At 35.4% G+C, this 14,220-nt stretch overlaps 2 protein-coding genes across 6 annotated transcripts in view; both read left to right on the forward strand.

Moving 5' to 3' along the window:
- Positions 1–9,488, forward strand: part of LOC126869257 (uncharacterized) — a 61,786-nt gene extending 52,298 nt beyond the window's left edge. The window contains exons 1-8 of one of the 4 annotated variants that reach the window (XM_050625534.1): positions 6,306–6,992; positions 7,103–7,400; positions 7,506–7,659; positions 7,737–7,879; positions 7,966–8,162; positions 8,240–8,624; positions 8,686–8,934; positions 8,993–9,488. In XM_050625534.1, the coding sequence (XP_050481491.1) occupies positions 6,903–6,992; positions 7,103–7,400; positions 7,506–7,659; positions 7,737–7,879; positions 7,966–8,162; positions 8,240–8,624; positions 8,686–8,934; positions 8,993–9,417 (1,941 nt within the window). In that variant the 5' untranslated portion in view covers positions 6,306–6,902 and the 3' untranslated portion in view covers positions 9,418–9,488. Of the gene's footprint in view, positions 1–6,305; positions 6,993–7,102; positions 7,401–7,505; positions 7,660–7,736; positions 7,880–7,965; positions 8,163–8,239; positions 8,625–8,685; positions 8,935–8,992 lie in introns of those variants that run through there. The other 3 variants (XM_050625537.1, XM_050625535.1, XM_050625538.1) reach the window with 3 other exon arrangements.
- A 233-nt stretch (positions 9,489–9,721) lies between these two features.
- On the forward strand, positions 9,722–13,949 carry LOC126869256 (protein HIRA homolog). Of its 2 annotated transcripts, XM_050625533.1 has the most exons (12): positions 9,722–10,063; positions 10,125–10,223; positions 10,304–10,366; positions 10,514–10,624; positions 10,725–11,323; positions 11,416–11,691; positions 11,757–12,022; positions 12,097–12,640; positions 12,725–12,914; positions 12,991–13,275; positions 13,391–13,485; positions 13,593–13,949. In XM_050625533.1, exons 2-12 carry the CDS (start codon positions 10,187–10,189, stop codon positions 13,713–13,715), a joined length of 2,589 nt encoding a protein of 862 aa, XP_050481490.1. In that variant the 5' UTR covers positions 9,722–10,063; positions 10,125–10,186; the 3' UTR covers positions 13,716–13,949. The 2 variants fall into 2 exon arrangements, with proteins under 2 accessions (XP_050481490.1, XP_050481489.1); XM_050625532.1 differs by having other exon boundaries at positions 9,723–10,223.
- Positions 13,950–14,220: the final 271 nt, after the last annotated feature.

The raw sequence follows: 14,220 nt of genomic DNA on the forward strand, positions 1-14,220 counted from the left end.
TAGCATACTCCGCGCTGGTAAATTTCTCATTGCACGGTATCGCGATATTAATCTCGTAAGTAGCGCGTAATGGTCGGTAGCCATTGATCCGATCGATCGCAAGAAAAGCAATCGCCGCCAATGGTTCTTCGGTTACCCGCGATTTCCATCGTCGAGTTAAAAAGCGACAGACGGCTGATGTTTACGCACGTGACTCGCGTTTATCGTGGCAAGTTGTACTCGTTAGGAAAAGTCCGCTTCGGCAAATGCTTCTCGCCATTATCCTCTCGAAGCGCGTTGAACGTCGCGCCAGGCCCGGCATCCGGGCAAATCAATATACCCTGCTCCGCTGGCTACCGGCTGCATCCGCTGCGAATGCAACCAAGATTCCGCTACGTAACCAGATATCGAAACCATCCGGGCAACCGCAATAGTACGTTATCGTCGATACGAGCCCTTCGAAAGAGACACTTATTGAAGAAAACGGTATGGATTACCGAGAGGCTTACACAGGCACGAAACTGAAACTTCATCGACGATCCCGCGAGCTTAACTCCGCGTCTCTAAGCTTCAGAGTTGTACTGGCGATTCGACGCCATCGTAGCGAGTTTCGATTCGTCTCGCGTAATACGCGTCAACTGTTCGAACGACGTAGGAAAACTTGGAATCGAGGCCGCGGAAGTTGGGTTAACGAGTTCCGTCGAAGTTAATCGACGGTTCCTGAAAAATGACGTCTATTCTGGAACTAAAACAGTGAAATCTCGTGAAAATGGAATTCATCGGTTTACTCGGCAAATGTTTGTCCGAGCGCATGCAAACGCATACAGATCTGCACAAGAACTTTCATTTCATTCGTCGTTTTTTCACCGAGTTTAATGAAATTCGTCGAGAAAGACGTTTCTCGAAAGTCGTTACAACTTCTTTCGTTCCTCTTTAAATGAAATCCTCTCTCGACGTCTTTCGAAGTCTTCCGTCGCTTCGACCGCTTATTTCAACGATCGAAACGCGTTTGATCGCCTCGCCAGATCGTAACTACGGGAAGGCAAATAGTAGGAGGTAGCGTGGAAAAATGGAAGCAATTTCGCGATGGAGATTTCTTGCTGGTCGCGTTTAAATCGTCGGAATCATCGGACGCGTAATCGCGACTTCGTAACCCGATGCAAAAGAAGGCTCCGTCCACTCTTGGGCCTGTTTATGGACACACCGGAAATCGGTACGCTCGATTTTCCAATAAATCTCAATTTAAGAGGATCGTTCGTACTCGCGCATAACCGCGCATTTCATTTGCCAAAGCAATTTCGTAATGACGCTGGAGAACGATGATTGCCCGGGGACGCGGTCCGCGTTGCTTTTGCCCGGGTAATACGTATAAGTAGGGCGGCTTTAAGCCAGAGCATTACCGTTCACGATGAAATAACAGTGATTACGGTGCCTGCGGTATATACTCGCGACGCCTACCACGATCCAATAGCGAGAACTTAAAAGACACTGTTCGGATTGCCACTTCCTCGTTGATTCTTCTCTTCCTCTGTCTTTCACCAGATTTCCTTACCTCGTCGTTTTCTATTCTCCCTTCGTTCGAGATACGAGAATTGAAGAGAAAATTGAATTTAGTTTCGCGCCTATGTAAGTGTATAATGGTAATTTTGGTAATTAATCAATTTAATAGAATCGTTAATTATTAATATGTTTGAAGAACGTTATTATACTCAAATTTTCTCTTGCAAATGCTACTCGATTGGTACTCGATCGCTTAAAGGAAGAAATAACTTGCTGTAAATCAGCTATATTCGATGTTAAGGGAACGTGTAATAAAAATATCGGAACCTGATTGATCTTGACTGTCACGAATGATCGGAATAATCGCGCGATCTTTTTACACGAGTTTAAGATTACAGAACTTACCGCTGAAGTTGCTGCAAACTTTCTTCTATTCCATCCGAATCACTTTTTTTTTTTTAGCGGAAAAACGTTACTCTTATCAAGCTAATAAATCTGAATTTCATAGTTAGCACAAGTCTTCTAAAAAGAAGTGCTTGACAAACGAAGTCGATTTTCTTATCATCGATTATCTCGCTAGATAACGATAAGATCGTTGGTAAATCTTGGAAGTTTTGTTTTTGACCTTCTCGAAACCTCCTACCGAATCAACTATCGTTCAAACTCAATTACGAAACGTTCTGTTTCATCATTCCTTTCATGAATCATGCTTCGCGCCACTTTCCAATGTTCGACTCGCGACACAGACGTTTCCGTGTTACGGTCGAACCGTGAAAAACGCTACGATCCACCCGAGCAAGTTGATAGGATGGATCGATCCGTGACGACGAAGAATTCCGTGAGCCGGGACTCGACGCGAATGCAATTCTCCGGCGAGGTTGCTGACTCGCGATCGATCAAGCCAGTCCGGCTACCTTCAATTAGTCAGCGAGGCTAATTAATTTACGACTCGATCGCGATTTACATAATTAGACGCGGTAACTGGCTACTATCGCGAATGCTCTTTTTGAGGGCTTCGTAATTATTCGCATCAATTGAGTCGCTTAAATGCGAACCCGGGATTCTCTTCCTTCGCCGACGAAGCACGATCCCCGCAATCGTGAAGATGACTCTTATCGCGGTTACCTCTCCGAAACAACGAGAACAAGACGAGATTATTGGGAAAGTTGCCTCTGGAAAATATTCACGGCCCTGTTTTCGTTCCTCGTGGGTCCAGAAGGTTGGAACTAACCGTGAAAGTAGTGCCGATGAGTCGACAGCGAGGTTCGCGGTAAAAAGCAGGCATGGGAGGATTCTGGCAACCGCAAAAACGCAGTCCACCCACCGAGACAATTTCTCTGTAACGTGATTTTACAGACGGGGCTCAGATTTCTGTCCCCCGACCCCTGCTCATGCGGTTCCTAGGTTTTTAGCTGCACCAATAAATCCCCGCTGGTGACAAAGAATCGTTTCCTGAAGGTTTAAACCTTTGAACGATGCAGGTAACCGAGAGAAACCCGAGGAAATCGAAGAGGTGGAAGACGACGAGTCGATGCACGTGTATGGATATAAAGGACGAGTCTGCTGACAATGCAACTCTCTGGCTCACCCTTACAATCGAAGCACGGTGCACAGTGCGTGAAAACGAACACGTGTATTAAAAAGCTTTGCGACTCGGAGTTTGCTACAAATATCGTCGATGAATCCAGCTGAATGGCACTCGTCGACGTATACCCGGGAATTCACAAAATATTTGCGCTCTCTCGACGATGCATTGAACGCAACGCAGGAGCCGTTCTTTTTCTCTTCGTTCGCACGAGAGAAAAAAGAATCGATACACCAGACTGCACAAAGGGCGGAATTTTCGTATAGAAAAATCGTATATAGACTCAACGACGATTACAATGAAGACGATGCACGATGAAGACTGAAACACGAACGGGCCGGATGTTGCGTCACGTAAATGGGGACATTAGGAATTTTTTTTCTGTGAGCTGGGCGCGTCGTTGCCGGTGAAATCGAAGGTACGTTCCTTCGATGGATCCGCACGCTATCTCGACGTGTAAATGGACCAAGTAAGTCGTCCCCTACCGTGGAAGAAAGATGTAAGCGACGTTGTGAATAATTGCAACGATTAAGTAGTCGCACGGACAAACAAAGAAATTGCATTGTGAGTCGATCTTTCGTTTGCATCACCGATTCAGTCGTTTACCGCGTATATGCCATCATGCGGAAAGCGTGGAATGCGCGTCGATTTCCCATAGCGTAACGCAGAGATTCGTATGGATATTATCAATTTTCTATCATTCCGATATCATCGTCGTCGACAGCGATGCGCGCGTGCAACACGAAATCGAATTACCGGGCAAATGATTCGTCGTAAATCGCGTTTTGGTAACGTTGCGTCAATCGATGCGAAGCGGACGCGAGCTGAACGGCGAAAGAGTCGTAATCGCGAGGCCCGCAGCGTGCAGAAGAATTATTTGACGGGCAAATCGATGGGAGAAGACGGAACCGGAGCCTCTATCATTTTTCGAGCGAAACGTCGCGCGGAAAGATACGCGGCGAGGGTCAATCGATAAGTATAGCTGACGATACGGTCACGTTCGATCGATGGACGATTGAACGTAATTCTATGGGATGGGAGTGGCCAGCGAAACTCTTTCCGAACGGAAAAGGCGCATCCTGTGCCCTGTCAACCAACAGTTGACAATGTACCACGAGGACGATCACCCGCACCCACGCATTTTTTGGCCATCACGAGATCGCTTGCGAGATCTCCAAACATAGACGGCTGCCTCGAGGAGCGCGATGTATTTGACGATCTACTGGTTGATTAGAACATCGCGGATCACAGACGATGATCTACATAGTTGGTTAGATTTTTATACTAAGAACGATACTTTGTAAGCGTCGGAATCTTCACAGAGTTTTTATTCGTCCTTTGTCAATATACGCATGGAACGTATCTAGAGATAACAGTTCGTTCGATGCTGCGTATCCACGTTCCACATGATGTGAGAACGAGGTCATCGGCTCAATTAGAAACATCTACCTATAAAACGAATCTAGCTTCGGATTGTAAACGTTCAAAAACAGCTGCGAATTGTTTCTTATTAACGACTCATCCACAGATCGTTTTTCTCCATTGTATCTCCTGCATTAGCGTTTTATTTACGATCCAGCGATATCTATCATATAGATTTCTCGTATGCATAACACCGTGACGAGATTTCGTGCATTTGATTACGAATACTATGGATATTGACCCATACGCGAGATATGTCAGCGCCATGGGGTGCATTCGGTTAAAATGAGAGGGTGGGTGACACACGAAGGGAAGAAGGGACGGTTTTGAACTGTATGCTGGATCTCAAGAGCATAAATCAACTACGATGATCCTGTGACACGATTGAGACGAATCGTTGCTCGATAGCCACGGTATTCTTTGGCGTATCATACGTTATTAAGACAGATTTTGTTCGCAGGCATTTCACGCTGATAATCCCATTCGATGGGTATCGTGACCACAATACGATCATTGTCAATCAATGAAACGGTGAAGCAAAATGCTTGCCACGATTTGTTAAGTTGTTCTATCCTAGAATTATTTAACGTGAGTTTCTCTCATTTAATGGTCTCTCTTGTGGATCGCGTAAAACATGTAAACGAAATTATCAAAGTAAGGAAAGGAGGGTATTAGGGAAGAAAGAATTAGAACTCTCGTAAAAGAATTGCGAAAAATCTACGATTAATCTATAACATTCTGCCATTAATTTATAACATTTAAGTTAAGAAGAGTGACGTGGGACACCGTAAGATATCGCAGGAACATCGTGTGTTTTAGTTAGAATTGACCATAAGATAGATACCTATGTTAAGCCCATTGTGAGCTCATTCTATACAATAGTGCGCTTATCTGACTTGGAACTAAAAATAAAAATCTCTTCTCCCTTGCCTCTCTCGCTTATCACATAGAACAAATTATTCTCGCGGATTATCAGATCGCGATCATTCCGTTCCTTCGAACTATTGCGTGACGTACTCGCTCGCGCGTTTTCTGAATGCACGCGGATCAACGTGCACTCGATAACCGTTTATATTCGTAAGTTGCTCTGAAAACACCTATGGCCTTTGTGACTACTCGATGATCGTTCGCCAATTACGTCGAGTTGCAGGAATTGTCATCACGAAGCTTATGAAGTCCATTCGAGGATTTGCAGCGTTGCTTACTTCTTACTCGATACTTCGGTACTTGAGCAAGTAGGTAATTTGATGTTCTTCGTAATCCTATTGAAACTAATTATACGAATCACTTAACTATTATTGTATTAGTAAATTAAGTAAGTTAGGTGTATAGTAATGCTTTCTGAAGTATTGCGAAAGTATAAAATTTTATACTTCGTTGCAATTATAGGATATGTTATTTCTACATTTTATTTATAATTTCATACAAGACTTTAGTTTTAATTTGAACTAGTAATTATACTGAATCGATAACGTCGTACGTGACAGGAAAATGGTAAGAGGGTCAGGTAACCTCCAAAATGTGGAACGCGAAAAAACATTGCATATTGCATGTCGTTATTGACTACGAATAAGATATGTATATTCGTCTGTGATGTCACGTTTATTTTATACCTATTTCGTCTATGATTCCAACATTTTATATTTACTGAGGCAAACTTTACCTATAATTGATAACTTATTGCGATTGTATGTATGTAATTCCCTACCTCATCGTTCGAAATCATAGATGGCATAACAGTATCTTTATTTGTAATCGCTTTTACCGATCGTAATGATCGGAAATTCAGAATATTGAATTTCATAAAATGACAAATCTACTTTTGGTTACAATAATGAGACAAAAAAGTGTATCGAACATCAGATCTACATGATACAGCATTTATGTTATTAATTACAAATTACAAGTTCATATATTATACTATTTAGTATGTACAATAATAATACTAGAGAGGAAATTTCCTTTCTGATAATACATACCAATAATACATACAATAATACATACCAATTTATTTATTTAAAATACTTTCGAGACTTTAATTACAGAACAGCTTGCTTTTCCATAAAATATACAAATTTACTACAAACAAGAAATTTTCAAAGTTTCAAATTTGATACAATTATAAATATCCGTTTATTAAAACCCAAGATCATAAATTAAATAGACATACATATGTATAGAGCAGTCATCTATTTACTATATCAGTTTCGCTTCTGTAATGGAGCAAGTATGTGGTTTTAAAATTCAAATGCTCTAACACAGCCGTTAATAACAAGATTTTCCTTCATCTTGTATTATGTTATAAAGTGATCTAAATATTTACCGATTGAATTATGTTCTTTATAATTCTGTCATTATAATTGATATTACCTAATTACCTAATTCTGTACGAAGCTATCAATTTTATATCGATGTAATGGCCGTAAGTGCATCTTTCCATCGAAATGTACTTTTACTATCTCAAGTAATTCAACCTAGTGATGAGTTCAAGAAATATTTTCGCGAGGTATATTTTTTTATTAGAAAATAAATACATTTATTAGAAAATATTTTTTAATATATTATCTTTTTCTATACTTCCGTTATTTTAATTTATTATAATGTTTCAATTTATAGGGAATGTTTGACAAACCCAACACAGTAGGCTTTTTACATATTTCATATTACTTATTAACAATATATGATTCAGAACGTTTTAAAAAGCTAATTGAATGGCCTATAATTTGCAAAAAGACTGAAGCAAAGTATCGTAACAGTGTCAAAGACTACTTAGTAATTATATCTGCAGAAAATCCTGACATTGGTTTTCCAAGTATACTTATATCTCACTTAATTCATGCAGGTGGAAGTAAATTTACAATCATTATGTGGAAATTATCCCAAGTAGTTGTAAGAAGATATATTATGCGAGAAAGTAAGATATTTTTTCTATAGAAAATATTTTTTTAACGCATCTTTTTCATCAATTATTATAAAATATATTGAAATTCCATTATATTGCTGGTTCTTACTTGTTTAGCTATCTATGATGTTGCGTTTGCACCACAAGTAGGAAATAAAGGAAATCTAGCAAAACAATTTTTACAAGAAATTAATGCAAGAATTGATTCCAATATTTTGAATCAACATAAAAATTTATCCAGAATGAAGGATATAGTTGAATCTGTTTTAAAGTAATATTTTTACTTCTGTTTTTATTGATACATTTGTTGTCTAATTTTCCTTATTTAATTTAAATCTCATTTTTCAGGAACGAGAAGGAAACATTAGATAATATTATAGCAGATATTTTTGAAAAAGAACTATTAATTGCAAGTCTCTCAGAAACTGCACCTGTACATGATTCAATTAAGAAATATTTAAGGGACATAAATAATGATAAAATAATAAAAAGTTGATACATTTAATCCATGTTTTTAAATTTATGTATATACTTATGTTTTAGCTTTCTCAAAATATTAATTATTTATTAATTCTAGCATGGAAAATGAATATAAGTAAAAGCTTAAACAAAATACAAATACAAAATAAAGCTTTAAGAGATGTAGAGCAGGTCATGTATGAAGTGAATAATATAATCACAAATAATAGTAGTGATATTAAAATATTAAATGCAAAACCATTACAAAAAATAAATCATTTGGAAATTTCAGAATTATTTTCTCCAGATATGCAAGTAAGTACTTGTTTACCATTTACTAATAAATATTAATAAACTGAAGAGTAACACATTAAACATATTTCACATTTCAGTGTCTTCTATTTCAATTATATAAGGATGATAAATTAATGCTAAATAATTTTATTCTATTATTTAATTTTCTCCTGACTCAGTTGCAAAACCAATTGAAATTAAATATATTAGAGGACTTTTCGGAATGTTTATTACAAATAGAAGCTAGTCATACAGATCTAAAAGCAGCGCTCGATATAATTCAAACATATCTGACAGATATCACTAAAATAGTATCTGAGACACAAGATATTTTATGTCAGAAAAATATAATACAAATCCATGATGATGATATATTACCTATGATGAATGTGGTCATGTCATCGCCTCTCATTAAAATTGATACTGATTATAGTGATGAAGGAAGTAATCTTCAGAAACGACTGCAATTAACTCCAGTAGAAGGTAAGACTAAAGCTATTTATAAAATTATTGAATAATATATTTATGCGAAAATTCTTTTCAGCTCCACATAAATCACTATTTTCGAGGTATGAACGGCTAAAACAAAATCGAGCATCACATGGACCAAAATTAAGAGAAAATTTATTAGTATCACGAATCAATTTTAAAGACACAATTACAAGTGTAAATAGTGAACAGTCATCCTTAGATACGCATATGGTCTTATCTAAAAAAAATGTATTGTCTTCCAAACATGCAGAAAAATATTCACGATTATTTTCGACTCGTATAAAAAGAAATAATATAACAGGTACGTAACCAACATTAAATCTTTTAAAAAGTTACAAACTCTTCTTTTTTTTGTGCAGCAACAGCAGCAGCAAACTCAAGCATAATATCTATACCTTGTTCTTCAAATGCGAATTCTACAGCAATTACAAATTGCATAATTGAAGAAATGCATGATATATCAGAGCTTAGTCTAAACATTTCAACAAAAAGTCTTTGTAACATAAATGTAGAATTTGCCACACCAAAAAAATTGGTCGCCGAACAAGATAAATCTGAAAACATATTGGAAATGGAAGATGTAGTAAATGATCTTCCAAATAAAGCTAATGTGATTGATATATGTGACACAATAGATGTAGAGATTAAAAATAATGACGATGATGCTATCAGTAAAACCGAACAAAGTAAACATCGCAGACGTTCAATCGGTGATTTAGTTGAACGTTATAAAAAGTTACTTGAATTAAGCAATCGGACATCAAATCAAAAATTAGTTACATAAAATAAATAATTGTAAGAATTTACAAACATGTATGCAATGAAATACATTTTTATATTTTTTTTTTAAATGAAGTTTTATCATTTTCTTGGCTTTTTATTGAATTCCCATAAAATAAGATGCATTTAGTTTATCGTTAAGAAATTAATTTTGAAAGTACATATGTATATATATATGTAAATATCTTCATTTCGGTGTGTTGCTAATGGATTCAGTTTTGCAAAAATTTTTAAAGTAATTATGGCATACATTGTAAATAGTATATCCCACAATTATAAACACATCTTAGTTTTATTTTTACGAAAAGTATACAAAATAATTCAAGAAGATAAAAATAAAAATAAACCCAAAATATAGAATAAAAATCGATCATCTGAGATTTAGATATTTGGAAAATTGATTTTAAAATACGTATATTTTGTATATAGCATACAATCTTTGAGTAATCTTTATAATATTCACCATGCTTATATTGGTAGTCCTGTTGTAAGACAGTATATTGCATACAAGTAAACAATGTGTATAAATCGTTTTTTATTAAAAAGTACGCGACATTTCTATGTATTACGATAATACACCTTTCATGTTTTCATAGAAATTCGCCAAAATGTATTGCCGGTAGTAAAATGTGTTTGGATTCTAATTTAAGGTTATACTACATAATAAAGAGTTATATTTTAGAAAATTTAGATTCTAATTGAATGTTACAGTGCTTAAAATCAATTATGGATAATAATCATTGAATCGACAAAGTTTTAATAGATACAACAACATGAAACTAGTAAAACCTAATTGGGTTACGCACGATGGTTTGTACAAAATGTTTTACTTGGATTTATTTTCTGCAATGTTTACAATTGAAATGTAACATAAAATGTTTATTTTTCAGGATATCCAATTTTTTCCGTGGATATACACCCAGATGGAAAAAGGCTTGCTACTGGTGGGCAAGGTATAATATTAATATTTTCAATTTATACCTAATATTGTTTTGTGGAAATAGTTGAATTTGTTAGTTTTTCCTTTATACCTACAGTATATTTAATTGAATTATAATTTTATGGTATATTTATTATATTATTCTTAAAATTAATTATAGGTGGAGATTCTGGAAGGGTTGTTATATGGAATATGGAGCCAGTAATTAGTGAAATTGCTGAATTAGATGAAAATATACCAAAAATGTTGTGTCAATTAGATAATCATCTTGGTATGAAAACAAGTTAAAATTTAATTTATCCTTTTCATATGTTATTACATGTATATAAATATGTATATCATATTAATAAATATATATAATACTTTTATAGCTTGTGTCAATTGTGTAAGATGGAGTAACAATGGTTTGCTAGCATCAGGTGGTGTAGATAAACTGATCATGATTTGGAGATTGTCAGGTGGGTCAGGTGGAAGTTCAATATTTGGTGGAAAATCCAGTATTGAAACATGGCGTTGCATAGCTACATTACGTTCTCATGAAGCTGATGTACTTGATCTTGCATGGGCACCACATAGTCCGTGGTTAGCTTCTGCATCAGTGGACAATAGCGTAATTGTGTGGGATGCATCAAAATTTCCAGCTATAGTAGCTGTATTAAAGGGCCATACAGGATTTGTAAAAGGAATTACATGGGATCCAGTAGGAAAATATTTGGCATCACAATCTGATGATAAGACGTTAAGAGTATGGCGTACGACAGATTGGACAGAAGCAGCATTGATATCAGAACCATTTGATGAATGTGGTGGAACAACACATGTTCTAAGACTTTCTTGGAGTCCAGATGGACAATATTTAGTATCAGCTCATGCAATGAATGGTGGAGGTCCCACAGCTCAAATAATTGAAAGAGATGGATGGACACAAGATAAAGACTTTGTTGGTCATCGTAAAGCTGTTACTTGCGTGGTATATATTAAGCACAAGATATAAATTTCATGATTTACATGTGTCAAATTACTTATTAAGTAATTAATTTATTAACTTTCCACATGTTGCAGAGATTTAATGGTAACATTTTACAAAAAAAGCAACCAGGTTCCTCTAAACAGTATTGCTGTGTTGCTATAGGATCACGCGATCGTTCTTTATCCGTCTGGTTGACGTCCTTAAAAAGGCCTTTAGTAGTAATACATGAATTATTTACACATTCAGTCTTAGATGCTAGTTGGTCACCATGTGGTCTTCGATTAGCTGCTTGTTCTTGGGATGGATCTGTTGTACTTATTGAATTCACACAGCAGGAATTAGGTCAACCATTAGATCCTGCTGAACAAGTATGCAGCCTACATGAATTGTTTCAAATAGTAATAAATAAATAGTTATTTCTATTTCATTACAGAGTAGTCTTCATGAACGATTATATGGTAAACCGTTGGTTCAAGGAGGTTGTACTGTAATGGAAGCACCCGAGCTTCTTAATCTAAAAACATCGACACCATCGACACAACCAACTTCAGCACCTCCAAATATAAATTTAGTACATCCACCCAATACTACTACAACTACTCCTGCTAAAGGTCCAATTAATAAGCAAATTGAAACAAGAACATCAGATGGTAAAAGGCGAATAACACCAATGTTTATACCACCACCATCTGATACAATGTGAGTTAGACTGTAATTTTACGAAATTATAATTTCTATATGTTCTTTAGTTTATATTAATAATTTTCACTCAGGGATTCGTCAAATAATAGACTAGGAACTCCAACATTTACAAGCCAAGTAAAAAGTTCCATTGTTATTGAGAAACGAAACGACGTCGTAACGCCTAATGTTACTTCATCTTTAAATTCAACAAATATAAACAGTCAAGCTTCTACACTTACCTTAAAACGTCGCGACCAGTCGACTCCAAAATCATATCATACACCATTTAACAAGAAACCAAAAATTGCATCTGAAAGAAATATAAATCAAGTTATATTTCCTCCATTAAAACCGTCCAGTTCATTGTCTCAACAAGCTGGTCACTATGCAGTAACTGTTACTAACAGCCAAGGTTTAGCTCATTTACAAGTATTTAAAGGCACAGATTCTGAACCTACTTGGGATTTGTATCTGGGATATAGCGCTGTAGCGCTTGCAGCATCACCGACAGTTATAGCACTTGGGTTAGAAGATGGTAGCCTCCATACATTTCATCCTACAAAAGGATGCCGTCCAGCACCTCCATTAGCACCGCCTGCACCACTTGCAAAAGTTCATGCAGTTGGAAATGCAGTATTAATTCCTTTTTTAATTTCCTTTTTACTTTTTTTTTTAATTTAAGAATAATTATTGTTTAATACACATAAACGTTTTTAGGTAATGGTTATTTCAAGCTGTGGTGCTGTGCGTGTATGGGAAATAGGATACTCGTGTAGAATGATAGTTTCTACATCTGCTGCACATTTAGCAGTACCTGGTACCTCTTTATTATCCTGTACTTTATATAATGGAATGCCCCATTTAGCTTTCACGAACGCTAGAGCATATATATATCATAAAGAAATGGGTATATAAATTATATTAACTAATAAGGTTATTTATTGTACATTACATACAATACATTTATTAAAATAACTTGTTAGGTACATGGCTACTCATTGGTGACAGTCAAGATCCTATATGGCGTTGGGCTTCATTTAATGCATCAAGTGCATCTGGAAATAGAGCACCTAGAGGTCCATTATCTTCTTTGCAGGAAGGACTGTTTAGAACAGCTGGAAATACTTTACCCAATCCGAGGTTACCTCATAGTGCTCCAAGTGTAGTATCATATTTAGAACAACAGCTACTTGCTTCCAAAGCTCTTGGAAGTGCTCAAGAATACATACATTGGCTCATGGCTTTAGTATCATTTTTATTAACTCAAGGTATATATATTAAATTATAAAAATTAAAATATAAAAAAGCATATATACAAATATGTATATGCCCTTTTTTATATTTTAATTATTTATCATATTTCACAAAATAATATTCTTTCAGACGGATTAGAGAAACGTCTAAGGTTAATTCTAGATGAATTTTTGGGTCCAAGTCACACAACAGCTTCTAAGAGCATATGGGATCCTTTAATTTTGGTACTATCTCAGTATATATTCTTCATTTATTTGTTTCTATTTCTTTATGTGTTATATATGCTATTATTAGTTACAAGCATAGTATCATATTTCTGTATTTTATATAGGGGATTAAAAAGCATAAACTTTTGGAAGATGTATTATCTGTTATTGGAGGACATCTTCGCTGGCAAAGATTGTATCTTGAGTACACGGAACAATTAACAACACTGAAAAATCAAACTAATTAAAAGTAATTTTTCAACATATAGGTATAGAATTTATATCGTGATCATTATACATTCTAAAATGGTGTCTAGAAACTTGAAAAACATAATTATTTTATTAAACATATCTATAATAAAAATATAATAATGAACATAATTTCATAAACTTCTGATTTCTGTAACAACTGTAACATGTGAATTGCTAATTTTAAACTTAAAATGATACATTTTTTCCCTATATATAATCAGCATAAATATGCACTTAAATAATAATTCGATTCCATACTTTGTGAATTTTTAATGCCTCTTTTATTTTATGCAGAACGTTTTCAAATCAAAGAATGTGTGAGTTTGTGATTATTGAAACTTCATTATTTATTTTTAATTATAGAAAACGGATACAAAATTTCAAGCACCATTTTAGAATTATTTTGTATTTCTTGTATATGTTTAAGAACAAATCTTTATGAAATAAGAAAATTGTACAGTCTTTTTATATCATACATGATATAATAATAAAAATATCTGA

This window comes from Bombus huntii, chromosome 9 (genome assembly GCF_024542735.1).
Source record: "Bombus huntii isolate Logan2020A chromosome 9, iyBomHunt1.1, whole genome shotgun sequence".
Classification (NCBI taxonomy): domain Eukaryota; kingdom Metazoa; phylum Arthropoda; class Insecta; order Hymenoptera; family Apidae; genus Bombus; species Bombus huntii.